Source organism: Amborella trichopoda, chromosome 13 (genome assembly GCF_054954075.1).
Source record: "Amborella trichopoda isolate Santa Cruz 75 chromosome 13, AtrichopodaSantaCruz75HAP2 v2.0, whole genome shotgun sequence".
Classification (NCBI taxonomy): Eukaryota; Viridiplantae; Streptophyta; class Magnoliopsida; order Amborellales; family Amborellaceae; genus Amborella; species Amborella trichopoda.
The window spans coordinates 20064883-20092409 of NC_142348.1; the positions used below are offsets into that span (position 1 = coordinate 20064883).

Sequence of the window (27527 nt, forward strand, 5' to 3'; positions counted from 1 at the left end):
TAGAGATCCCAACGCCGACTGTGTAGAGAGCCCAGCACCGACTGAGTTGAGTGCAGCGTCAGTTGAGTTGTAAGCAATGCGTCGGCTGTGTCTCTGACATGCATGAGTTGAGTATGCCACTTGTTGAATGCATGTTGTTTGAGTGCCACTTGTCCAGATTTTTGAAGTCCTTTGATGCCACTTGGGTGGCCACTCCACCCACAAAAATACTTAGGCCTCTTATCTCACCAACACCACTCATTCCTACCTCATCTCTCTCTCTCTCTCTCTCTCTCTAAGGCACAAGGTTTGAAGAAGTGACTGTTAGAGGGCATTTATTGTTGGGTGGGTGAGAGCTATGAAAGGAGGATTGGAGAAGGCACCGTTGTCGTTTAGGTAAGTAGATCCATCACCATTGCATGGTAGTCGTAAGGATTCATGGGAATTTATGCATGTGAAATAAGCATGGAAAGTGTATGCAATGTAGAAAATCCTTACCCCTTTTTCACTAAAATTTTGGGGTTTTGTTCTATAATGAAAGTGGATGCTAAGACTGAATGTATGCTTTTTTTATTATCTGATAAATGCATGTTATGTGTGTACATTGTGAGCGAATGGTTGTTATCATGTTTCTCACCATGAATGAAGGCCATGGAATGTGTTCTTGATATATGTTATATGCCACTGTGAAATTTCAGAAACATGTGTGTTCTTGAAAGAGACTTTAGAATAGACAAATGTAGTCCGATTGACTTCAAATCGCCACTATTGGGAAGATATTCGGGTTTAGTAAATTGTTTGTTTTTTCCCTTTGCTGAAATTCTTTACAAAAATGAAGTTATAGTTCAAAATGAGAAGGTATATCATTATTGACTGTTTTCCTAGATTTTCACTAATACCACTGTGGTCACGGATTTTAACTAACCAAACAAAGTTCACTTTCAGCCAAACTATAGCCATTTGAAATATCTTTGATTGGCCTAAAAATTGCATGTAGAAACTATTTTGTAATTCGTTTTAGATTGAAAGTTATACTTCATTTTATGAAGGTATGTCACTGTGGGTAGAGTTGATAAAATTCAAAACTATCATCTTGTCAGGCATGAATCTTTGAACCACCAAATGGAATCCAAATGCTTTAAAATTTTCTTTGTTAGAAAAATATATGTTTTGGCTTAAATTTTGATTTTGGAACGGTCACAAGTTACCTCATTGTTTGAAAGTTATAGTGATATGAAGTAGTATACATCGTTGTCCACTATACACAGCAGGGTGCAGCTAGTTAACCCTCAACGCTTTGAACCTTTAAGAGGTCAAATGGGTCCTTTTTTTGTCAAAAAAATCCCATTTGAAGGATAGATGTGTTTAGTACAAGATTGGTTTTGGAATCACCTTAAAACTCTAAACGGTCTAAAAGTCACGACCCTCATGGTGAGGGCATGTCATTGCCCTTGATGGCAAGAAATCGAGCTGTAAGGCTTAATTGGAATAATTTCATCATTACTATGGTACTGTCATTATGATATTGTGTAAATGTGATATGCCACTATCTAATGTGATATTACTGCTATCATGATGAAATATTGATATCGTCATGATGTGATATCATGTTGCTTATGTGATATGTGAATGGATACCTACTGTGTGAATGATAGTATCATGCTGCTTATGTGATATGTGATTGGATACCAACTGTGTGAATGATGGTATCATGCTGCTTATGTGATATGTGAATGGATACCTACTGTGTAAATGATGGTATCATACTGCTTATGTGATATGTGAATGGATACCTATTGTGTGAATGATGGTATCATGCTGCTTATGTGATATGTGAATGGGCACCTACTGTGTGAATGATGGAGCTGGCAGTTGCCTGTTGTGAAGGGCACCTATTGTGTGAATGATAGTGTTGACAGCTGCGATCTTCCCTTGACTCCTCATGATAGGACGGGACTCATGATGTGAGTAGTTAAGAGGGTCGCGCCCCCCAGATCTATGTGGGCACTACGCATTGGGTCACCTAATGGTAATGTAATGCTCTCTCGCAAGAAAGGCATAAGGAGAGGTTCGTGTCTTGCAAGGCCACTGCCTATCGAAACCCCAAAGCGCACTAGGGATTGTGTGTGTGAGTGAGGACATTACGAAGTGGATTTACCCACTTGTCATTATTCTCCCTCCTGAGTGAGGGTAGAAGTCCCAAGTTTAGAATTGGCTTAGCCTGACTGATATGGCTTTTACTTCAAAAGTAAATAGATATGTTTGCCTGTCTTATTTAAACTTTCTGCATGAACTTTTAACTGTACTGGTGATCTGTTGTCCTTACTACTCTGCTTTAAGTAAGGTGATGGTGACTTATGTATTATATATTAAATTTCCTTTATCACATTATTGTTGAAGTGTTGAGAGGCACATTAAGGGACTTCATTTGATACATTATATATATATATATATGTGTGTGTGTGTGTGTGTGTGTGTGTGTGTGTGTGTGTGCATTGCATATTGTATCACTGTTATGCTGGTTGGATTGTAATGGTGTATATTTTCTTACTGTGCTTTTAGCTCATTCCATCTTAATCTCATAACTATAGAGTGAAGGGGGAGTGGCATCTGTGTTAAAGGTGGGTGGCAGTTTGAGGGCTTGAAGCTTGAAATTAAGAAGTTCGAGAAGCCGTCTTTTAAGGACTTTCACAGTATGTTTTGGTAGTTTCAGCAACATGATGTATACTTCATTTTGTATATTTTGGGCCATTAGTACCTTGAAGAAAGTTTTGATGTTGAATGAATGAGATGACTGTTCTTTTGGATTGATATTTGTCTGGTGTGTGGGTTTACTCTAGTTTTATTTCATGGTTTGCTCTTGATTCTGTGTTTTTATGTATTGAGCCACTCCCTCCTGAGTGACGTTCGCGACCTTCAGTCACGATCCCTCACTCTGTCGCCCACTGGCAGGCGGCAGGGGGTGGGATCATGACAGCAAGAATGTCAACTGCAAAGGAACTATGGCTAGCTCTAGAAACTAAATATAGGGAACAAGATGCTAGCAAAAAATAAGTACTTCATTAGCAGATAAACCTTAAAATTATAAAAGAAAAAGCGATATTGGCTCATATTCATGATTTTCATATCATAGAAATGAACTTGAATCGAATGGTATTAAACTTGATGATGCATTCTATGTCGGGGCAATAATTGACAAATTTTCTCCTTCATAGAAAGACTACAGAAATACATTAATGCATAAGTCTGAAGACTTTAGCCCTAAACAGTTAATGACTCTATTATACGTCATTTTTGACGTACTTATACCTCCCACAGAGGTACTTACACCTCCCACACGAATAAGAGAGAGCCGATAACAACTTGGTCCTACTGGTACTCAAAACACTGACAGACCATAGTCGTGCCACGAAATAAGTCCTATGCTAAAGGTCCTGCTGTGAGTAATGCTATCACGCCGAAGAGAGACCCTACAATTGTAGCCCTATGTTAAAGGTTTCAAAACAAAACTAGACCATTGCCACTGCACTCAGAATGTCAAAAAACCCTCGAGGACCAAATTTGGGCTCAATCGGACCACCCAAAAGGGGTCTACTCCTGTACAGCCTCAAAACAGGCAGGTTTTACACTATCGCAATGCGACTTCATTGAATTAGTCCCCAAGCACGGAGACTACGACATCGAATCTCGAGGTGGAATTTAAAGAACCCATACTACCTTCACCAAGAACCAGAAAAAGTTCAGACTTTGACATGTTCTAGATAACGTCAGCCTCGTCATTCTGACTTAGGGCACGCATTGTGGCACGACCCACTTCTTTTAAAAAGAAGGTGACCACATAACAAAAAAATCAGAGTTTTTAAGAGGAAGACATCTCGAACCTCGTGAAGCACAGCTCGAAATCTGTGTATGAGATCACTGCGAGGACGAGTTCAATGCAACCACCTCACGAAGAGCTGCAAACTAGTGTAACTATTGTACCTCATCCAAGGCCCGATAGGTACAGATCCCTAGCTTGCTGGAAAAGCAAACCTGCTCGGTTGTCAGAATCCCTTTAGTGAAATTAGGAAACGCTGCAAATGAAGACCAAAACATACCAAACTTGGTACAAAACGACTAAGACAGTCTCCTCTTTCACATGCAGGCAGAACGAAGACTCAAAGCATCACAGGTCAAAGGGCATTAGCGACTGACGTTCACGAATCCGGCCGGACTTCCACCAAATGGAAAAGGCTGCCTCAACACGACTAAAGGGTATCAAAATGCTCAGAATCTAACAAGACGGAGGATATAACAATAAATCGGTTGAACCATCGCTACAAGTCCACAGAAAAGCTTCTCAGATCTGTCAATGGCGAAAGGACCCTCAATAGGGATGGTTTCGTCATTAATATAAAAGTCTCAGGGGCATTTTGATCATTGCACCTAATTTCAAGATTTTATTGTAATTTTTTAAATTATAATTAAGCTTTGTTTTTTAGTGTTCACCCATGTTAGGTGAATCCTCTATATAAGAAAGCTTAAGTCACTTCTAAAAGGGCATATTATTAAGCATCATTCATAGCTAAAATAGAGGCATAACGCTTGTTTTCACTCATCTCTTACGTCTGAATCCTTAATCCCACTAAGAGGAGAGAGAAAAATTTTTCAGAGAGAGAAAATACCTCTAAGTGTGCAGTCACATCCGTCCCGGAGCGAGAAAAAATCTATGCCCGTGCAAGCACATTCTCTTTCTCTCTCCAGCCGGGTCACATCCTGCACCCTTTCTCTCTCTTCCTCTACACATCCTCTGCCTTAGACAGCAGCCCGCGCCCATTAGGAACGGGAGGTCACGAGCACACCCGCGAGTGCCAATCTTCAGTTTCTTGTACACCTTCTTAGGCTGGCCAATCAGTCTCCCTCCAAGTGAGAACTGTCACAAAAGGGGATAACCGACCCCCATTGTAGTTTCACAAGAGCGAGAGAGAGAGAGAGAAGAGACCTTTCGACCGAAAGAGAGTCCCCATCCAAATCGTGCTGGCAGATAACTAGAGGGCTTCGTGATTGTTCTAAGAGGGCGAACCGCCCGGGCTTGTCCCACGAACCCCAAGCGATGAGGTAAGGGCACGAACGCACCTCCCCCGACATAAAATCTCTCTCGTTGTTGGTTCCTATCCACGCAAATGAGAGCCCGTGCGCTCGCACACCCATAGGTGTCCAGCACGCGTGGATCCCCCGCGGTTGTTTGAGAGAGGGTCTTCCACCCCGTGTGCATGCCACTCCATGAGACCGCATGAGAACTGAGGCGAAGACCTGGCCCCGACCAGACCCATCTAAGAATTGAAGAAGATGTCAGACTCTGAGATGCCAAAGAATACAAATCTCAAATGATCGTCAGAGCTCACACAGTTGAAAGTCCGAGAAGAAAGAAACCAATAATTAAAAAAGGAATCAAGATGGAAGGAAAGAAAGAAGAAAATAAAGACACCAAAGATGTAAACGCAAAGACAACCCAGGATAAAGGAAAGAAACCCTTAGTATAAATCTTCTTTGTCAAAACTAGCCATGTGCAGAAATTCTACAGAATTAAAAAGAAGTTGCAAGCTTAAGCCAACGTGACCAAAGAAAAATTTGATGCCATGATCTCTGAAGTATATGTAAAAAGGGGTACTACAAACCGGTGGGTGGACTCAGGTGCCACCAGACATGTCTGTAATAACAGGAACATGTATATGACTTATTACAATTCACATCCGACAAAGTCTTTCCCTTCTGGATGTGTTCCATGCCCCTGAAGTCCGGAGAAACCTGGTACCTGTGTGCCGTTTGAACAAGGGGGGTTTCAAACTTGTCTTTGAGTTAGACAAGTTTATCTTGTTGAAGAATGACGTCTTTGTGGGAATGGGCTACGCCTCGTAAGGCATGTGCAAACTCGATCTTCATATTGACATAGGTACATCTTCTTTAGTGTATATGCTTCATCTATTTCCTTATGGCTTGGTAGATTAGGACATGTTAATTAGCATACATTTAGAAAATGAGTAGTTTACATCTTATTCCTAAGTGTGTGAATTTAGAGAATACTATGTGTGAAGTCTGTGTACGGTCTAAGATCACAATAAAACCCTTTCCTTAAGTAGAAAGAAGTTCCAAGTTACTGAAATTAATTCATAGTGATGTCTGTGATCTGAGAGGTGTACAAACTTGTGGAGGCAAGAAATATTTTGTCACTTTCATAGATATTTCTCAAGATACACTTATGTTTATTTGATAAGAAACAAAGATGAAGTATTTGAGAAATTCAAGGTTTACACAACAGAAGTTGAGAACCAACCGAATTCAAAAAAATTAAGGTTCTCAAAAGTGACAGAGGTGGTGAAAATTGTTTCACTGATTTCACTAACTATTGTGAAGAAAATGGAATTATTCACCAAGTTATTGCCCCATACACACCACAACAGAATAGCTTAGCTGAAAGGAAAATTGTACTCTTATGGAGATGGTCAATACAATGCTCATCAGCTCCAACCTCCCAGCTAATCTTTGAGGAGAAGCCCTTATGTCTGCTTGTTTCATTTTAAATTGTATACTATATTCGAATTCTAGTGCTTCACCATATGAAAGTTGGAAAGGTAGGAAACCTCATCTAGATTTTCTCAAGGTTTGGGGATGTGCAGCCTTAGTAAGGCTCCCTAACCTTAAGAGGCCCAAACTTGGACCTAGATCTATAAAGTGTGTTTTTATGGGCTATGCTAAGCATAACAAAGCCTATAGATTTTTGGACTTGGAGTCAAATGTTATCATAGGGTCCAGGGCTGCAGAATTTTTTGAACACACATTTATTGGTGAGTGGGATAATGAATATGAAGCTTGATATTCTAAACATAAAATTGGTGAACATGAAATCCCTGAGCATTTAGAACCCAAGAGAAGTAAGAGAATTAGGAATCCAATTGACTTTGGTCCTGACTTCCAGATGTATCTTTTGGAAGAAAATCCTTATATGGTTTGAAACAAGTACCAACCAGTGGCATGAAAAATTCAATAGAATTATTACTTCACAAGGATTTCAGATCAGTGATTCTGATACATGTGTTTATGCCAGTGTTTGTGATAGTGCAGTAGACATAATTTGCTTGTATGAAGATGTTATGCTCATACTTGGCAGCAACACTGCATGCATTAAGGATATTATTGTCTTTTGAGTTCAATATGAAAGACATTAGGCCAGCTGATGTGTTACTTAGAATTAAAATAGTGAGACAACCGACTGGGTATGTTTGAACCTATAGCCACTTGTTTGAAGACATTTTTCAGCACATTGGGTCCCAGATGCGGAATAAAAGAGGAAGTCGGTCAATAAAGCCATGACTTATAGTGGAATTTTAGACAGTCTCAGAAGTTCCTCAGAACGAGCTAGAATCTTCCTAAGGACTTCAAAAGGCCACCTGCCAAGTTTCGTCACAATCCAGCATGTCTAAGGCAGTGCAGATAAAGACACAGTTTCAAAAAAATCAGCCTGTAGAACCTTCAAACAGACTCTGTAAGTAGAACTCTACTTTCAGTGCGTCAAATAGTTATGGGATCGCCATTGGATCCGACACGGTAAAAAACCCTCATAAGTCAAGTTCAACTTAAACATACGCTCCAGGACAAAGTTATGGGTGAAACATTAAAAAGGGGTAAGCCGCACACCATTCCCGTGTGACCACCCTACACCAATCTCCATTAAAGGAGACTGGTTTGTACAGTCACGAGCAGCAACTTCAAAGACCCATATTTCCCTCTTTATGAGTCGGATCATGCTCAAACTTTTGGAGCGTATTCATCTCGTCAAGACGAGCGTTTTGATATGTGGCACATCTCGTGATGATGCCCGAGCAGGGAAAAAAAACTAGAGAGAAGTTGGTGATTCATGAAGATAATTGCAGAACAACAACATGACTCGCTTGAGTAGCCATATCACGGTGCTCGTGCCTGATCGATACGAAACCAGTTCCATCGTGTACATAAGGTCCGAGGCTACAACTGGTTTGAACCCCGTGTATGATGAACGGTTGGATTCGGCACACGAAGGTGTCGAAGTTGTTGTAGATTCCGGCCAAAACCCAAAAACCGTAAAATCTTCGTTTGGGCACGAAATCAAGCTGCATTTGTTGCAACGCGATCGTAACGGCATGCTCAGTGTAATCCAACGAAGAAATCACAAAAAATTTAAAGAACGAACACACAATCGATCGAAAATTTTCAAGATTCGTACAAATTTCAAGTTGCATGATCATGGCCTAAAAACTTGATTTGTGGCTCGAAGTTGGTATCAAAATGATCATAATGTTGAGCCCAAAGAGAAAGCAATCATCGTTTTGTCAAACGGGCGTCGGAGCAACTTGGAATCATCCATGGAAGATTACGCAAGTTCTAGGGCAGCAGCAGAGATTATTTTGAAATTTCATGTATTGTTAGACAGGCGCAACACCGTCATTTTTCACCCTTTTTTAGATTTCTTTAATTCAATTAAGTTGTAATTATCATTAGGCTAGATTTTGAGCATCCACCCATGTTTGGGCCTAATTCTATAAATACATGTTAAACCTAATTATAAAGGACCCCTCCTCAATTTTCAATTTTATGAATAAAATTTGAGAGTTTTACATTGAGATTGTGGGCACGTTTTGGAGAGAGAGAGAGGCGAGAGAAGAAAAAGTTGGATACCTTTCGATGAAGGTAACTTTCTCTCTCCTCCTCTTTTCTCTCTTTCTCTCTCCTCTTCTCTTCTCTCTTCCTCTTCTTTCTTTCTCTCTCCTCACCCCCTCTTTCTCTTTCTTTCTCCCCCTTTTTCTCTCTCTCCTCTCTCCTCTTTTCTCCTCTCTTTTCGTGTCTTTATCTCTTTCTCTTCTTTTTCTCTGTTCTTTTCTTTATCTCTTTCTCTTATTTCTTCTCTCCTTCTCCCTCTTCTTTCCTTCCTTTCTCATTCTTTTCTTTCCTAATCTCTCTTCTTTTTTTCTCCCTGTTCTTTTCTCTCTCTCTTCTCCATTCATGCATGGCGGTGTTTATCGTCAATCATGATGTCCTTCCTCCCCTGAAACATGCACAGTAAGCCGGGCCTTAACTCGAGTGGCTGGCCGGGTCCTGTCCGAGTCTTTTTTGACACGCAAGGCGGTGGTCCATCGTCGCGTGTGTTTTCTTCTCTTTTATCTCTCTTGGCTTTATCTCCTTCATGGGCGGCAAAACCCCATCGTCATCCATGTTCTCTTTTCCCTCTCTCTCCCTTCATAGATGGTGGAACCCCGTCGCCGTCCATGTTCTCTTCGTCTCTTTCTTTCCTATCATGGATGGCAGAACCTCATCGTCATCCATGTTCTCTTCTCTCTCTCTCTCCTGTCATGGACGGTAAAACCCCATCGTCATCCATGTTCTCGTTTCCCTCTCTCTCCCTTCATAGATGGTGGAACCCCATCGTCGTCCATGTTCTCTTCTTCTCTTTCTCTCCTATCATGGACGGCAGAACCTCATCGTCAGCCATGTTCTCTTCTCTCTCTCTCCTGTCATGGACGACGGAACCTCATCGCCGTCTATGTTCTCTTTTCCCTCTCTCTCCCTTCATGGATGGTGGAACCCCATCTTCGTCCATATTCTCTTCTTCTCTCTCTCTCTCCTATCATGGACGGTGGAACCTCATCGCCGTCCATGTTCTCTTCTTCTCTCTCTCCTATCATGGACGGCAGAACCTCATCGCCATCCATGTTCTCTTCTTCTCTCTCTCTTCTGTCATGGACGGCAAAACCTCATTGTCGTCCATGTTCTCTTCTTCTCTCTCTCTCTCCTATCATGGATGGCAGAACCTCATCATCGTCCATGTTCTCTACTTCTTCTCTCTTTCATGTCATTGTAATAATTCTAAAATTTCAAAAAAAAAAAAAAATGAAAAGAAAAGAAACTTTTAATAAGTAATGGTCCATATGAGCATGATGATCCTTAGGGACCATCACTACTTTCAAAATCTTTTACCTTAAGCTTTTGCTGCCTTGCCACGTCCTTTAGTGGACGTGGTTTTCAAGTGTTAAAAGTGGTTAATTACGCGACACCTCATACACATGATGGAGTCGTTAACAACTCCTTTCTCACTCTCCCTCTTACAAACACAGTGAACTCCTCCCTCTAGCTGAATTTTTATCGGAAGCTCCTTCTCAAATATTTTAGGTAAGTGACTTCATTATCTTGAAAAATAATCCGTTCTTCTTAAAAATGAAATGAAATAATTACTTCTGCTTATTATCATGAATTTTAGGCGCGATAAATTTTATGTGTAAGCGACCTCATTGTTTTGAAAAATAATATTTTTAATAAAATTGTGATATTTTATCTATGTTATAAATTTTAAATGCTGTAAATTCTTAGAAATAAGTTTATTTATTTTTCTTGTCTATTGTTAGAGAATTTTAGATACTGTAAAATTATTAGAAATAAATGTGATATTTCTGCTTTTAGTAAAATTGTGAGATTTCTTTCTACTGTTTTTGAATATTTAGACATTGTAAATTCATGTGCAAATGACTGCCTTATTATTTGAAAACTGATATTTTTTATTTGATTATAGCATTGTCTGTGAAATGTTTATTTACGAATTGACATCCCATAAATTGTGATAATTCCGTATTCTTGAATTTCTATAAGAGTTTTTCTATACATATTAGATTGGCAATTATGCTAGAATGTCTTTATGAACTGCTACCTTTCTAAATTTGAGGCCCAAAAATATTTGACTGGTTATTTTTAAAATGTTATTGAAAGTGACTGTCATTAATGGTTTTAGTGAAATTCATATTAATCATTTCAGTGTTATGTTGAGTACATGATATTGCTGCTTTCGAATGTTTAAAGTAATTTAGAAATACTTAAAGTATGCAAGTGGACTCATCCGGTTCGCCGGTAAGGTATAAGTGGACCTATCCGGTACGCTGGTAGGGATTAAGTGGACTCATCCGGTACGCCGGTGAGATATAAGTGGACCTGCAGGGATTAAGTGGATCTATTTGGGACGCCGATTGGGATTAAGTGGACCCACCAGGACGCTGACGGGGTATATAGGTGACCTACTTGGGACGCCAGCAGGGTATTTTGTGAAATCTTTTTAATTATGCACTGACGTTAAAATGTTATACGCATTTCAATTATTTGAATTATACTTAATTACGCATTTTTGAAAGTGAAATTGTTGATGCATTTCTGTTAATAGATCTCCTTTTTGAAAATATTGATATCTTCCAACCATGATTATTTTTAGGATTATGATGATCACTTACTGAGTAGCCAAAATCATCAAATTATGGTAAACATTTTTTCAGGATAACTGCTGTTTCATTTTGAGTGCTCGTCAGGATCAACTCTGGAAGATATTGTAGTTGTGCTTAAACTTTCTTTTGTTACTTTGTAAGAATTAGCCATTGTAAATTTGTCCTAAAAAGAGATGTAAATAATGTTTTGACTGTCACTTCTCAGGAATATCAGTATTGTAAATTCTTGAGGCGTGACAGTCATGGACGACAGAACCTCATTGTCATCCATATTCTCTTATTCTACTCTCTCTTGTCATGGACGGCGAAACGTTATCACCATCCATGTTCTCTTCTTCTTCTCTCTCTCCTTCATGGACGGTGGAACCCCATCGCCATTCATGTTCTCTTTTTCTTTCCCTCCTTTCTTAGACGGCGGAACCCCATTGCTGTCCATGTTTCCTTCTTCTCTCTCTCTCTCTCCTGTCATGGACTGTGAAACCCCATCGCCGTCTATGTTTTCTTCTCTCTCTCTCCTGTGCCATGGACGGCGAAACTCCATCGCCGTCCATGTTTTCTTCTTTCTTTCTCCCCTCTCGTGGACGGTAGAACCTTATCGCGGTCCATGCTTTCTTCCTCTTCTCTCTCTCCTGTCATGAACGGTGCAACCTCATCACCTTCCATGCTTCTCTTATTTATTTCTTCTCTCTCTTCTCTTTCTTCTTTTCTCCCCTCTCTCTTTCATCTCCCTCTTTTTCTCTCGTTTGACCAAGGGAGGTTAAGATTAACACTGCCATGGTAGTCCCGTCATCGAACAGTATTGCCACCATGTCGGTTTGAGTTACTGCCCCCATCTTGCTACCAAGATCGGCTAGCCATCGTGCCAGGCCGGTTAGTGTTCGTTCTGTCATCAAGTAATATTGCCGTAGTGCCGGTCTAAGTTACCGTGCTCGTCTTGTTACCACCCCGGGTCAATCAATTACTGGTCTAGCCACTGTGTCAATTTAGCCACCTGGTTAAATTTCTCTTTTTTATTCCCTTTCCTCTATTATGTCTTCCTTCTTCTTTTATCACCCCAATCGCTATCCTCTTCTTCTTTCCTTCTTCCTTTGAATGCGCATGACTATGTGCATTCGGCCAAAGACAAGGTGGAGTCCCTTGGCCCACTTGTCTTGTAAAATTAATGTGTGTGATTGCAGAAATAGGAGGAGGCGATTTCTAACCAGTTGAAGGACTGTGGGGCATTCCATCGTGATCTAAAAGTGCGCCCACACGAGTGAGCCCCAGTGAGTCACGAACCCAGATGAGGTGTGTCCTGCCTCACATTAAATTTCTCTCTCATCGGTTGGTATACCTGCCCTTGTTTCTTAACAAGGTTCCCGAGAGAGCAGTCTCAAGTCCTGGGTTCTCTTTGGACCTCGAGACACGTGCCACCAGGTCAACCCGACCTGGAGGGTGAGATCGAGGCATCTAACCACCTCTATATAGAGAAAGTGCTCAAAAGATTTTATCGCTTTGATTCCAAGCCAGTTTCAACCCCTTACGATGCTCACAATTAACTCAAAAATAACCATGAAGGTCCAGTTTCCCAATTGGACTATGCCAAAGTCATTGGATGTATAATGTATGCAATGTGATGTACTAGACCAGATATAGCCTTTGCTATGGGTAAACTGAGTAGAAGTACCTATACCCAGGTTAAGAGCATTAGATGCGATCTTTGGGGTCTTAAGATATTTGAAATGAACTATAGACAATGACCTACATAATGCAGGTGTTCTACTATATTTATAAGTACAATGATGTTTTCATGATTCTTATGAATCGATGACTTTCTGATGTATCTCCTCTTGTGGTGAGGTGTTTTTTTTGGATTTCAAGAGGTAGATTTGTATCTCTAAATGATTGGAGTAAATTTCCTTGGATTCCATTGTGTGAAGGCTAAGTGGCTAAGGAACTTGCTAGTAGACGTACCACATGGTCAAGTCCCAAGCCTGCAGTCTCATGCGGTGTGACTGTGAAGTTTTATAAACCAAGTGAATGGTTAGGGATTTACTTCGAGAAATCCAGTTATAGTCGCTTGAGGCAAAGTCAGACTTATGCTTGAAATGGAGTCATAATTGTACTCCATATCAGCAATACCTAGCACTTAGTAGAATTTTGAGAAAAACCTTGCCAAGCACCAAGTCTGGAAGAAAGCTAGAGGGATGGGATTGAGCCCAAATGAATTTATTCCATAAGGCGATGGGAGCCCTACCTAGGATAAGTAGATCCCAAGTCCAAGGATCAAGGGGAAAACAAGTCGCTCCTGTGATGTTTGATGGTTGTGGCTACCACAAAGTTTTTATATTATGGAAATTTATAAATTTCTACCCCATCCCTAGCTGTGTGGTACATTTACTACGATGAATCGTGAGGTTGAGCTTTGCTCTTAATGATTCCATTTGCCTAGATAATGTAAGGCCTAGGCTGGGATGTTCCATTGCAAAACATCGTCCATGAACTTACCTATATGAGCGTGGAGGTGAAGGCCACTTTCTATGGGAATTGGGCATTCCTTAGAGCACTCATGAAAAGCCGGTAGAGTGCATGGCCATTATTGCACAGGCCTTTTTGAAAATCACAGCTTTTGAAAGGAAATATGTGGTATGTGGGAGGCTTATCTTTTATGAACATAGTTCAAGATTCGTTCACTCATTGTCTTGATAAGTGCTTTGTATAACACTCTATAGAGGTTCAAGTCTGAATGACACCTTCACTTATGTATTTTCTTTCCTGATCTTACTTATTTTCTCTGTCTGGTAGGTTTTTTAAACTAGTGGGGGATTGTTAATTTTTTATTAAAAAATTTGGAGTGTCAAAAGCATTTTTAATGTTGAAATTGGTGATAGTCCATCATACTCTTTTGGTATGCATGAACCACCACTTCTTCCTCCCACCTTTTTGTATTGTCTTATTAGTTTTTTTATTTGTTGCTGGGTCATGATGAATTTACATCCATGCCCTCATGGGGAACAAGTGTCATGCACTTGGCATTATACATCTCTCTCTCTCTCTCTCTCTCTCTCTCTCTCTCTCTTTGCCACTTCTCTACTCTCCCTGTATTATATTATTTCTCTACTATATAAGCCTTGAGCAAGAGAAAGAAGATATATGGAGATGTATGAATTTGGGAGAGAGAAGGGAGGGAAGTTAATGGAGATTTTCAACAACATTTTGAAGAAGGATTTGAGAAAAATGAACTCATAGAATTTCTTTTTGATGTTTCTTTTTTAAGTAACATCAAATTTGTTGTTGTGTTTTTAGAGAATTTTCTGAGCATGCAACTCAAAAACTTTGATTATTTATGATCTGGCTGTATCCTGGGCATGAGCTCTCCAGATACCCTATTGTACATTGGTTTTGAATGGAGTAGGGGGTGATCCACACTTCAAAGAAAACGAGCTTCTTTCGTACCTCCAGACCCCAATCTTTGTTGCCCCATTGTATAACCTTCGAATCCAGATTTTGACTCCTATGGGAGTCCGACTGGTACTAGGAGTGCTTCGTTTTTCGAGATATAATCTCCGAATCCAGATTCCGACTCCTATGGGAGTCCGACTGGTACTAGGAGTGTTTCGTTTTTCCATATATATCCTCTGAATCTAGATTTCGACTTCTATTGGAGTCCGACTAGTATTAAGAGTGTTCTGGCATAATCCAAGCTTTATCACGGTCTAGGGGAGTTGCTGCTAAATTTTTCCTAGGACGAGAGTTAGTGCAAGGCTTATCAAGCGTAAGTTCGTCTTATGAGGGGTAGTCAAATTTATCGATTATAAGTTCAAGCCATCGGACGTGAGTTCAAGCTATCAATCGTGGATTCAAGCTATCGGACGTGAGTTCAAGCTATCGGTCGTGGTTTCAAGCAATCGATCATGAGTTCAAGCTATCGATCGTGGGTTCAAGCTAACGACCATGAGTTCAAGCTGTCGGTCGTGCATTCAAGCTATCGATCGTGGGTTCATACTATCGACCGTGAGTTCAAGCTATCAGTTGTGCGTTCAAGTTATTGACCGTGAGTTCAAATTATCGACCGTGCGTTCAAGCTATCAACAATCTGTAAAGTTTTCCATCGTGCTTCATCCATCACCACTACCCAAAACCTAACATATGCTAGTCCAGGCAGTGTTGGCACATGAAATAGTAAGGATTGTGCAACTCTAGGTGACACTCTAAAGCTTGTTTCAAAGGGAGGATGCCATTCTAGGTGCTCCATAAGAAATGACGCTCCATCGTCCGAGTAGGAACTTTGTCGATTTCATCCCCTCCTCTATCCAAACACCAATAACAATGAAACCCACCAAATTTCAAAGGGAGGGAGTGTTGGAATGGTGAACATTCCCGAAAGAAAATTTTCACCTCCTCTACGTCCTTGTAAATAGCCTTTTGCCCCATGATCTTCATTAGGAAGGGAATTCTCTGGTTTGTTACTCGGGAGATGAGTTCATATGTTCATCGAAAATAGGGGGCAACCCAACTCTAAACAGTATACAGAGGAAAGCTAATCTTACTCTCAGTGGGATTGTTGTGGTTAGAGATACTCGTGAGCCTGGCATAAATGCTGTTGAGAAGTGGTTGAGCCAGGGTGAATTTCTTACCGGTTGGCATTTCACAAGCAACATAAATACCTTACGGTCGGAAGTATAAACTTGCATATAAAAGAACCAGGAATGTTGCTGCGAACTAAAGCCAACTGAGGAATGTGACCTTTCTTGTTTTATCTATCTCATGGGCATGAAAACGATGGACGAGCCAACTGAGGATTGCGACGTTGTTGGATTTGGCGGCTTTTGCCATTCTCTTGAATATGGTGAAAAGATCTTGCAGGCTTGCGGGAGGACTTTCTCCATCCAACTTATGGGAGTTGTATATGATGACTTCGTTTGATGGAGTGAACTCATCGTGTGGGGAGTGCTTTCAGGCAGTGAGAGGTAAGAAAGGAGTAAGGGTTTCCTCTCTTTGAAATGCTAAACTCCATGAACGTTCGGCTTCTTTAGGAGAGAAGCGGGACATGAAATTGAGTTCTCCCCAATTTTGGCTTAATCTTGATATGAGAAAGTTCTTTATAGTATCCGGCACACCAAATGCATGAGTGCTATAGTACGGTGGAATGTTAGGACTTTTGGAGCCTATTGTTTCGCCAACTAACACATCCTCGAGTTATCTTAACGTATTTGAGTTTTGTTTTGTTTTTTTTAAAAGAAAATATTAGAAAGGGATTGACACCCTATGCAATATCACTGGGGTGAAAAGATAACAAATTACACTTGAGGGTATTGCTTTTGACTTTCTATATCATTTAAGTACATCCTATAAAAAAAGGGTTAAAAAAACTCAAATTGCCCTTGTTTCGTAAATGCATAACACTAGGGGTATTTTTGATAATAATACAATAGTAGGAAGCTGGAACACATTTTTAGGGTTCCTAAACCCGAACATTGGGTAATTATGTGGTTCACGTGATGATTTTTTTATTCTTGGATGTTCCATTTTAGCAACAGTGAAAACGTTCCTTTTTCTAAACATACATTATGGACGTGTTTGATAACAGGCAGTTAGAAGAGGAAAAAGGAACTTTCCCATTATTGTACAAGTTCTCGTGTTTGATAAAAAAGAGGACTTTAAATAGAACTCCACTGTACTGTTCATGTTCATACTCTCGAGTGTAACAAAAAGTTCCGACCCATAGGTCGGAACTTAAAATAGGAAGTTGGTTTAGGACTTACCCCCGATAACCTTTTACCCTCTTCGTCCCTTCTTCCCATCGTCGCTGAGCACCCTCTCTTCCCGTCTTCGCCGTTGAGCACCCTCTCTTCGCAACACGACCCCTCTCCTCGAATTCAGCCCTGGGCCAGCGCCTTGTTCGCACCACGACCCCTCTCTTCGAGCTCAGCCCTGAGCCAGCCCTCTGTTCGCAGTACGCCATTATCTCATGTAGGCTTCTCTCTTCGGACACAGTCCTCGTTAGGGTTTACTCAGCTATCATTGAGCTTCGATTCTTGTTATTGATTAAGGTATGCTATTGACTTTATTATTTCTGTGTTATTGATGTATGTGTTTGTTAAATGTCTGCATTTGTTCTTGAGCTCTTCATCTCTGAGTTATTGTCCTTGCTATTGATCTATGTGTTTATTCTATTTCTCTAAAAACCCTAATTCTCCCATGTAAAAGCCCTTTTTTCCCCTTGTTTGTCGGGTTCGAGGTTTACCCATTGTATGAGTCCAAATTTTGGACCCAGCCAGACCCGTACCCAATCCATTGCCCCGGATGGTCCGTACGTTAGAAATTTTCAATATTGTACATATGGCCTTGAATGACATACAAAGTTTAAAAATATAACCTTAAGGTTAATTTGTCTTCCTTTAACCCGTTTTCTTTTTGACCGATATTCTCCCTCTTTTTTCATAAGCCGGCGGCTGGTTTTAGTTGGTGACCCCAATTCCCTGTAAAATGTGGCTGATGGTGTTTTAAGGGCGGCAGTTGGATTAACCGGGTCGTTGTCGCGGCTATTTTCAGTATTTGTAGCTATGCTAAAACCTGAAATATAAGCCAAGCGTCAGCACTTACAGAATTTTACCCTCATCTTATGGTAGCAAAGCGCGGCACCTTGATAGATCCTTGGCCTAGGAGGTACAAGGTTGGATCCACCATTTCTTACTGATCTTTATTTTCTCTCTCTAATTCATACTTTAATGGCGGGACGATATCCAACCCCGCTGCTTATTTGGGGTTTCTCTGCTTGTTCGAGATTTGTTTTATGTACTTACGGTACTGGATTTCTAATTAGTAAACAATTCAAGTTTTCAATCTGGTACTGGTGGTTAGTGGAAGTTATTGGCATGCTGATTCTGGAACTTCTTTATTTCATTTTTTTTAGCCACTTCCGTTTCTTAGTTTTCTCTGATGAATTCTAATTTTTCTTAATTTTTTAAGTAAAATTGGAATCTTCTAGGTCAAGAATTCATAGATGTAGGGATCAACTCTCTGAACCTGCAACCAAAGGTCGCTTTCAGGTATGCTTTTCTGATGGCTTATTTTGATTGTTACATAAAATTTTATTATAATGACCTTTTAAATATAGAATGGTTGGCATCTCCTCTGTGTTTTTTGTTTTTTAAATTATTGTTCTCTTTGTGCTTCGATTTTAGAAAACATTATGTAGATCACATCCATTGTTACACACCAATTCCTTGACAATTTTGTTGGACAACTAAAAAGTTCAGTTTTCATGAAGCTTCAAGAGAAAAAAATTGTTGGGACGTTAAAGATTTCAAATCCAAAAAAATCAACAGTAGCAATTTTGAGTTTACCATAGACAAATGAAACATTTAAAAGGTCTCCACTAGTTCGGTAAAAGCCATTTTTGTTGGTTAAAGCGGACTGCCTAGTGCCTAAGTGGTCCAGAAGGCCTAGGGCCAATCTGGGCGGCAGTCCCTGGGCGGCCGCCTAAGCAGTACGGAACCGCCTAGGCAGGCGCCCGCCCAGAGGTAGAATTTTTTTTTTTTTTTCCTGTATTGATTTTTTTCTATTTTTAAAATATAAAGGGTTAGAAGGATAGTTTTAAGTTCATTTGAAACCTAAACTTATTGGAGCCTATTTTAGAGAGAGAAAACTCCCAAAAAACTAGTTTTTGATGATTTCTTTAGGATCGAAGGGTTTTTCAAAGTTGACAAAAATTGATCAAAACATCACCCATAGATATTATATTTATTTTTTTGACGTTTTATAAATCTTTTCGGGGTTTTAGAAGATTTTGAGTCCTTAGAAGCATCTTTGAGGTGAAAGTTTGAAGATTGAGTAATCAACTCAAAGTAAGTGCCCTAAATATCTAATTTTTATTTTTTATACTATATATCAATTTTTTATTCAAATGGGCATCCTTTTTGGATTCGACTGGGCCGCCCAGGTTCTGAGCGTCCGCCCAGGCACTCGCTTGAGCGCTGGGCAACCTGGACACCAGGCCGCCTAGGACCCGCCTATCGCTTTTTGAAACACTGATGTTGGTATATTGGGTCCTAACTCGACACTCACAATGGAAACAACAAAAGGAATCAAGAAATAGCCTTTTTGAACTCAGTTGTCATATCAGAAGATTTTGAAGAGTGATGATGGTCATTCTAGGACTGGTCTTATGATTGTAGTAATTTAAGATGGTTTTACTCCCCATTAATCTGGAGCTTGATGGACAACACACGTGTTTTCTCCTAGTACCAAGAGAAGAGAGGAATATATAGTACTCTCGAGTTTTCTCAGAGTAGAGAGAGGGGGAAGGGGGTCATGATCTAGAGAGAGTGTGGTTAGGTAGAGAAGGAGAGCCACATTTTTGGGTAGTGGGGTGTGCCTATCGTATGGGATCTCTCTCTCTTTCTTTCTTAAGTTCTTTCATATGATGTTTCATTCAGAATCCCCCTAATTAGCAATTTGACCAATGAGTTTCTACATGCTAGAGATAGTGGATAGGGATTCCAACCACCTTCCAATCATATCCAAATCCTAATTCAATTAATATTTAAATTTCAATTCTCTCCAAGAATTCCCTCCAATATTCTCTCTAGGCCAACCTAGTTGGCTTATTGCTGTACAGACCTGTTACCCATAGGGAACACCCTTTCCAATATAAGGAGTGTATATAAGCAAAATAGGTAGCTCATCTTTTTGCAATTGATACAAATATGTGCGACGCTTCCTTGTACTTTATGAGGAATGCTGCATGAGCCAATACATCTCAACAAAGAGAACCACATTAAGTTCCCATCAAACTAACGTGGAACGCTTCATCTCTCCTTCCTAGATGCTATTGGTGACACGACATCAAGCATTTGAACGAATTCCTCATAAGTTCGTGCATGAGCTTAGGAGACTACTCATCCACCTTGTACTCACTTATTTATCTCATCCTGTAAAACACAGTTCTCATGCCAATGATTTTTTTTTAAAGATGATGCAAATAAAAAATTCTTTTGTAATTACATTATAATAGGGCTTTTAGATGATATTGATGTGTATGTTATATTTATGTCGTATCGTTACTTGATAGTTGGTTATTGTGTATTCTATATCATTTGAACCTGTTTTACTGGATAGTTGGTTAGTGTGTATTCTATATCATTCGAACCTGTTTTTTCTTGTTTTTCTTTGTCTATTAAATGTCTTGACATTCTGCTTTATTTGTTCAGGTTCGGAAAATATCTAGAGCCAGGTAAATTATGGCAAGAATCAAGCCACAAACACTGCTACTTCAGAGTAAAAAGAAAAAGGGACCTACTCGTATTAGTGTCACCAAAATTGTTACCTGCAATCTAATTCTTGTCTTGGTCACGTTTTCTCTTGTGGCATCATACAAGCATTGGTTTCTAGGGTTTGTAATATTCCCTTGTCATCGTTCATTCTATTATATGCAGGAACATGCCTTCCTTTTTCTTTGAAAATTGGGCTTAAAATAAAAATTGATCGTCTATAAAATAAGTACTGCAATATTTGGCAATTGCTCTTATGGAAATGATAAATGGCATATAGTTATTTAAGAGGGCCCTCTTTTAATGTGCTGTTGAAACTGTCAATTTAATAATTTTGTCCCTCTTGTTCTTTAGTAATAATGGTTTTGAAATATATGATTATTCACCGTGAAATAAATTCTACGACTGCTGACAATCTGGTCCTTTGTACATGATCATAGTTAACATATAATGTAGATTTAACTACAACTACAGTCTCCTTGTTGTTCTGTTGCTTTATATATTACAATATTGTAAGGTGTATTAATATTCGGAGGCCGGGGATCTGGCTGCCTCGGCTGCCACTTCGTGCTTGAAGCACAGATTTGGGGAGTTCATTATGGGGTTGGGTTGTTGTTTTTTTTTTTTTTTTGGGAGGATTGAAGGAGGGCCCCCCCACCCCAGGGGGTTGGGTGGGGTGGGTGGTCGCTCACAAAGGTTTCTGGCAGGCATCTGCCTAGCTGACCACTGCCCTGGGTGGCCTGCCTGGGCTTATGTGAGGTACTGACGCACCTTGATACACCTAGATGTCCAACACAGGTGCTTTTTAGTAATTTTAGCTAATGCCTTCTGGTGTCATCTCTAATAGGAGTCAAACTGTTTTTGTAGGTCAAGAAATCATTCAGATGATGGCTTGCAGAAAGTAGAGGTATATTGCTTATTTACGTTTATTACATGATTATGACCTTTTGGTTTATGTATGGGCTCAATTGATCTGTAGAGTTCAAATTTTAGTTCTTTTTAATGGAAGGTTGAATCCTTCAGGAACAAATAATTCACTGCCAGTTGGTGACCGAATTCAGAGCACCATGACAGAGATCATTCAAATAAATTTTATTCTTCATTGCTTTTGTATTCAAAACATTAGAGACTGGGTTATGCACATGATTCAATCTTTCTAGATTTTGTTCCTTTCAGAAAGTAAAGTTTTTGATGAGGCTTATTGTTTTGGGAACCCAGTCCCATTGCCTACTTCCTCATGTGGTTCAAGTCCGGCCAATGTCCCGCATTTATATTACTCTCTCTTTGTGAGCTACTCTTTGATTACTTAGTGTGCTGTTTTCTCAGGTTTCGTTGCATATTATATGGTCTGGTGGTTTGCAGGGTGACATGGGCGATTTGATGTTTCCTTGATATAGCATGGCCTTTAATATTGGTCCTTTCTCAGAAGCTTGGTTCTAGTGGTAAAAAAACAAACAGGTTTGAAAGGGATAAAGAGTCATAGGTTGCGTTCTTTACTATTCTGTGGACGGCTTTGTCCATTGGGGTGCTCTACATGTGGTGGGATCCATGATAGTTGGGTTAGAAGCAAGGGGTATTGGTCATGGCGACGGATAATAATGGACTGGATGGGGGAAATGAGAGATTAGGAAACACTGTTATGGAAAGATCCTTTCCAGGGAATCGAGGGAGGAAGGGATTGAATGAGAGAGATAGGCTGCTAGTCTTGATGGATGGAGTGGTGCAGAAAGAGATTCTAGTAGGACCATCATGGATTGCAGCACTTTTCTGTGGCGTGTTCAATGGATGGGCTTTTGATCTCTTTCGTAAGTGACTAGAAGTAGATGGAAACCAAGGAAGGAGCTCAGTAGGTACTTCTGAGGATAGTTCTCTGCTGCCTAGCTTGGAGGCTTGGAAATATGAGGATATCTGCTGGCAGAAAAGATGGTCTGTGGTGGGTGTAAGTCTAATTCTTTCTCTGGATGGCCGCATTAATGTTTCTAATGGAGGACTTTGGGAGCTATAGAATTTTGGATGCTACAAAATTGTGGAGTTTGTTTCGCTTGTCTGCGCTGGCTGACAAGGAGCTCTTTTGTTTCAGAAAGGGGGACTGGATCCAAGAGTGGACAATGCTTTCTTGATGACAAGATCTAGACCAAGAGTGCACTAGGACAAATTTTTGGTGGTCTCCAAAGTGACTGTAGTTCACATGGGAACCAGTGTTCACCAAGTCTGAGAATCTAATTTATAGCATTCGTGGAGCATTGAAGACTTCATGAGGCTGTTGAACACTTGTGACTTCATGCTTCAGAAGCAAAACTGTCCTGATGGATCAAAAGATTTTATTTTGTTTTCTCAAGGACCCATTGATTGTGGAGGGTCATTCATTCAATGTGTCTAAAGGGCCGACAGAGCAGTCTTTTGTCTTGGGACTGGTTAGTATTGGAACAATAATTTATATGTTTAGGTTAAAGGAATCTAAATTCTTATTCCCATGCACCTAGAGAAGCTGAACAAATCAGGTAGAATCACTTGCTCAGGAAGGAGTTTGGAAGCTTTCCTGTCCATTAGGGATTTTTGATCCACTCACAAACACTGTTTCTCAGGTTATACTCCATGCTTATAGGCCTGCTGTAACTTGGCCATTTGTACTTCTTTTCTTGATATACAGCAAAGCTGTCCATATGCAGAAAAACTGTCCATTATAGTGTTGCCTCGTTGATTTGGGCCCAGTTCAGACTGGCCATTTAATCACAAGAAATACTATTTTCTGTCCCTCTCCAGTATTGAATAATTTTTGGAAGCATTTTGTCTGTTTCAGTCATCCCGGTTTCTCTCCCCCATTTACTTGAAAAGCACTGAAAAACACACCCAAGCCTATTAAGAAAAACTCTTTAGCCCTTATTTCCAAATTAACCTACTGAAGAACAAATTAGTGGAGTGTGCAAACTGGACCTTAAACTTTTTAAAAATCGTAATTTGATCCTCATGTTGTTCCACCCTTTCTTTTACTATTTGTGAATAACAATGTACGGGAATTGAGTGCCAATGAACAAACCTTTTCAGCATGCGGTAAACCTTTTCAGCATGTTAGCCCCTTATGCACTTGTATGCAAATGGATGTAACATTCGTGTACTGTACTTTAAAAGCATATGTGAAGTGCAAGCCTAACTAGATAAAGGTTGCCATCGGCATAGAAATGGCTCTGTCCAACAGGAACCTCCCCCTCTCTACCAAAACCTCTCTACCAAAACTATGTTCTCCTTCTAAAGCCCTTCTCCTTCACCTCTCAGCATCATCTCTGGTGAGTTCGTTTCTAACCATAAGCGCAAACTGCAGTCCTCGTTGGTGTGTGTCTTCTTCCCCAGACAGGATAACATTTGGGCCATCGAAAGATGGTGGGTCAGAACTTTTGGAAGGAGCCAGAGCTGGGTTGTCACAATCTTTCGAATGGCTGCATACTTTTCACTTTTCCTCGGCAGAAGTTGCTAAAATAGCCCTACAATCTCGTCCTCCCTCCTTCTAAGGAGCTTCGCTTTCTGCGGTCACCTGTTCCAACCTCCTAGGTTCCTCTATCCCTGCTAAAATACAATTCTTCTCTTGGATCGCCCTTTCCAAGAGGGTGTTGATGGTCGACCAACTGAGGGGTCTTATTATCCCAAACCACTGCGTCATGTTTTGGCAGATGAGGGGACAAACTCCCATCTCTTTATCCACTGCAGCATAGTGACCTCCTTGGGGAAGGACCTACTACAACTATTCCAATGGTCCTGGATTACCCCCTGGTCCGTACCACACCTGCTCCTCTACTCGCAATTCCTCCCCTTGGCTAATTTGGTGTCTTACTTTGGAAGGCTTCTGTGGTCGCCACCATATGGGCCATTTGGATTGAGCACAACAACGCATCTTCAGAGCCAGCTACTCCCCCATCCACACCCTCAGGGACGACATCAAGTCCATGGTCATTTTTTGGGCGCAGAATCATCACACCCTCAGGCCTCTTTCAGCCTCGGACTTCCTTCTTAACTGGCAGTCCCTCTTGTCGTTGAGGCCAAACGTTATCCCTCGTTTGTCTCTTTGGCAACTACCGGAATTCGGAGCCACCAAACTCAATTTTGATGGTTGCTCCCTTGGCAACTTGGGACCAGCGGGCATTGGGGGCATTTTCTGGAATCATCTAGGCCTCTTACTCTTCCTTTGCCAAATCAGTTGGCCCATAGTTACCCGAATCTCTCACCGAAGGTCGTGATTCCAATTCGGAACCCCGATTCAGCAATTCCGACTAGGAATCTTTACAGAACCCGTTTTCGTGAAGTCTGGAATATCGATTTCTTATTTTAGGAATGTTGATTCCAACACTTATAGAATCTCATTTTCAATGTTTATTGAATCTCGATTCCGTAATTGGTGAATCTCAATTCTACACTTGTTGAAATTGGTTTCCACATTTACAGCAATTTTATACCCCCCTGGCGCCCCCCGTCCCCGCCCTTTTTTTTTTTTTTCTGTTGTTTTTTCTTTTTTGTTTTTTTTTTTGAGAAATGATGTTTCGAAGTTTCCAAGGCATTAAACTACTCAAGCTAGACACCTAATATCAAGTTACAAGGTGTAATCATCTTTTTTAGCATAAAATGACCAATAGAAACCAAAGTGGTGGTCCACATTCCCTATTTAGTTCTTTAAGTATGCATTGGATTGAATGTATGGCAAGTAGGTCAATGAATGACATGCATCTACTGTTATACACTTAATAACAACAAATCTAGCATGCATATAACATCTAAATGGCCTCCCAAGCTACAACAGCCTGCCCAAATATATACTTCTTTCTCCTTGCTTGTTTTTCCTTAAATTTATATTGATAACATCTAAAGCAAAAAGAGAAAGAAAGGAACTTTCTCACCACTAACTTAGTCACGAAAAAAGCATGAAAGTGAATATACAATTACTAGAAAAGCTTGCTGGAAATCAACCAAATTTCCTGCACAGAAAGTACCTCAAGGGTTTTTGGGTTAGAGAGAGAAACTAATGATGAGGCTTGGCAGTAGCTACTTTCATGGTGACCTTGCGAGGCTTTTGGGGGCCCTATTGTGAACAAGGCACGTCCGAAATTCGTAGAGAGAGATAGAGAGCAATATTGGGTAGTGAGAGAGAGAGACACTCTTTTTAATACTTCGCAAAAAAGACGCATGCAAAATACATTATATTAAAGCTAGGAGCATTTTGGTCATTAAAAATAGGTATCTGGAAAAGAAAGGGGAACATGGAGAAAAATGCTTATGCCAACAGTTTGAACTCGAGACCTTTTATGGTCAAGTAGTAAATTCTACAACTATGAACACTCATATATGTATATGTACAAAATTTGTGAAGTCTATGAAATTCACTCATATATGTACAAACTTTGTGAAGTTTTTAATATATATCGTAAGAAAGCATTATTTATTATAATATAATAAGAAGCCTTAGATCTTGAAGTTTGAACTTGGGGCCTCTTGTTAAAGCACAGTAAGCATTATCACTATGATTTTGGCTAGGCAGTGCTAAGATTATTCTTTTATATGAACGTTAATAATTTTTTTTTGTCCAAACATGTTTTGCTGTTTCTTATTTTCTGGATGAAGAGCTAGCTAGACAAGCTACACACATGACACTAACACCCATGTCATTGTCCATGTAACATTTCTTGTGAGGACTCTTCGAAGGTGTGGACCCCATCTTTAACATGGAGGATGGTGTTGCACCCTCTATGGCAGTTGGCCATTTTGTGAAAGAAGGCGAAATATCTATCTCATTCTTCGAGCCATTTAACCCTAGACCATTGGAGCCAAAATATTCTTCTCATTTGAGGACCACTTGGAAAGTTGTTTTCACCTACAACTGTCTTGTTCTTTTGCCTTATGAGAGATTTTTGGTTTCTTCTGCCATATCCTGGGTGTTGATTTTGTCAAGTAGTATTTCCTTCTTCATGGTCAAGTGCCCGAGGTGCTCTTTATTTCGCTCTGAACGTTTATCTCAAAGAAGCTAAGGTTTATTGTTGAGCCGAAAACCGCCACATCCTTAGCTCGAGGCAGAAAATTTTAGGTCTCAATGCTAATGAACGAAAATTCGGCCGCCTTGTCGCCTGTACGGCTTGGCCAACAAACCGCCTAGGCGGGCATGCCTAAGGTGGGCGCCAACCTGCCATCCCTTAAAAAAAAAAAAAAAAAAAATTCTAATCCGCCAAAACAAAAATAATTGCCCTTCTCTCTCTCTCTCCCTCTCTCACATGTACACGTACACTCACAAAGTTACACATGGACCCATATACTCCCTCTTTACATGTCAGAAGAAAAAGAAAAATATGACCTCCAAGTGCTTGATGCAAGGTCCCTCTCTCTCACGGATTCTCTCTCTCTCTCTCTCTCTCTCTCTCGACATATCCTCCAAGTGTTCAAGACCTCTCTCTCACAAATACAAATCCAAAAGAAAAAAAAGATGATCTTTAAGAATTTCATACGAGACCTCACACACACACATACATGCCCATGCACACACTAAACACATACACACAAAACACACACACACAAAACAACATATGGCCCCCAACCCAGCCCCTTCCCTTAGGGCTGCCTTTGTTCTAGACGCCTGCCTAGGTGGCCGCCTCCGCCTTTTTGAACATTGCTCATTGTTATGAACTTGGTATCTTTTTGTGTCATCTTTGGAAAGGGTGCTAGAATTCACTCTAGAGGAGATCTGCTCCCAGTTGGGAAAGATTGAGATTTTATCAATTTTGGTGAGGATAGAGGTGGTGGAGCTGTTTGACCAAGTGTAGGCTGCCCCATTTAGGAGTATATTATTGAGATCAAGCCAATACATGAACTCGGAGGAGCCTCTTATACTCGCAATGATGCGAGTTCTTTATTGTTTTCGTAGGACCATCTGGTTGCATGAAATCCCCCTAAGTACCAGGGGAGCTATAATAGATAGTCTTGCGCATGAGAAAAGTAATTGTGATGGAGAAATGTCTGATGAATGACAAAGTTTTGTAGAAAATCATGG

At 40.3% G+C, this 27527-nt stretch overlaps 1 protein-coding gene across 25 annotated transcripts in view; it reads left to right on the forward strand.

The window, feature by feature from the left end:
- The first annotated feature begins 16997 nt into the window (after positions 1–16997).
- LOC18433839 (peptidyl-prolyl cis-trans isomerase CYP21-4) overlaps positions 16998–27527 on the forward strand; it is a 44157-nt gene continuing 33627 nt past the window's right edge. For 2 of the 25 annotated variants that reach the window (XM_088855288.1, XM_088855300.1), the window contains exons 1-5: positions 16998–17284; positions 17680–17907; positions 18204–18283; positions 20447–20628; positions 21374–21413. In XM_088855288.1, the coding sequence (XP_088711414.1) occupies positions 20477–20628; positions 21374–21413 (192 nt within the window). In that variant the 5' untranslated portion in view covers positions 16998–17284; positions 17680–17907; positions 18204–18283; positions 20447–20476. The remainder of the gene's footprint in view (positions 17285–17679; positions 17908–18203; positions 18284–20446; positions 20629–21373; positions 21414–27527) is intronic. The other 23 variants (XM_088855289.1, XM_088855301.1, XM_088855290.1 and 20 more) reach the window with 17 other exon arrangements.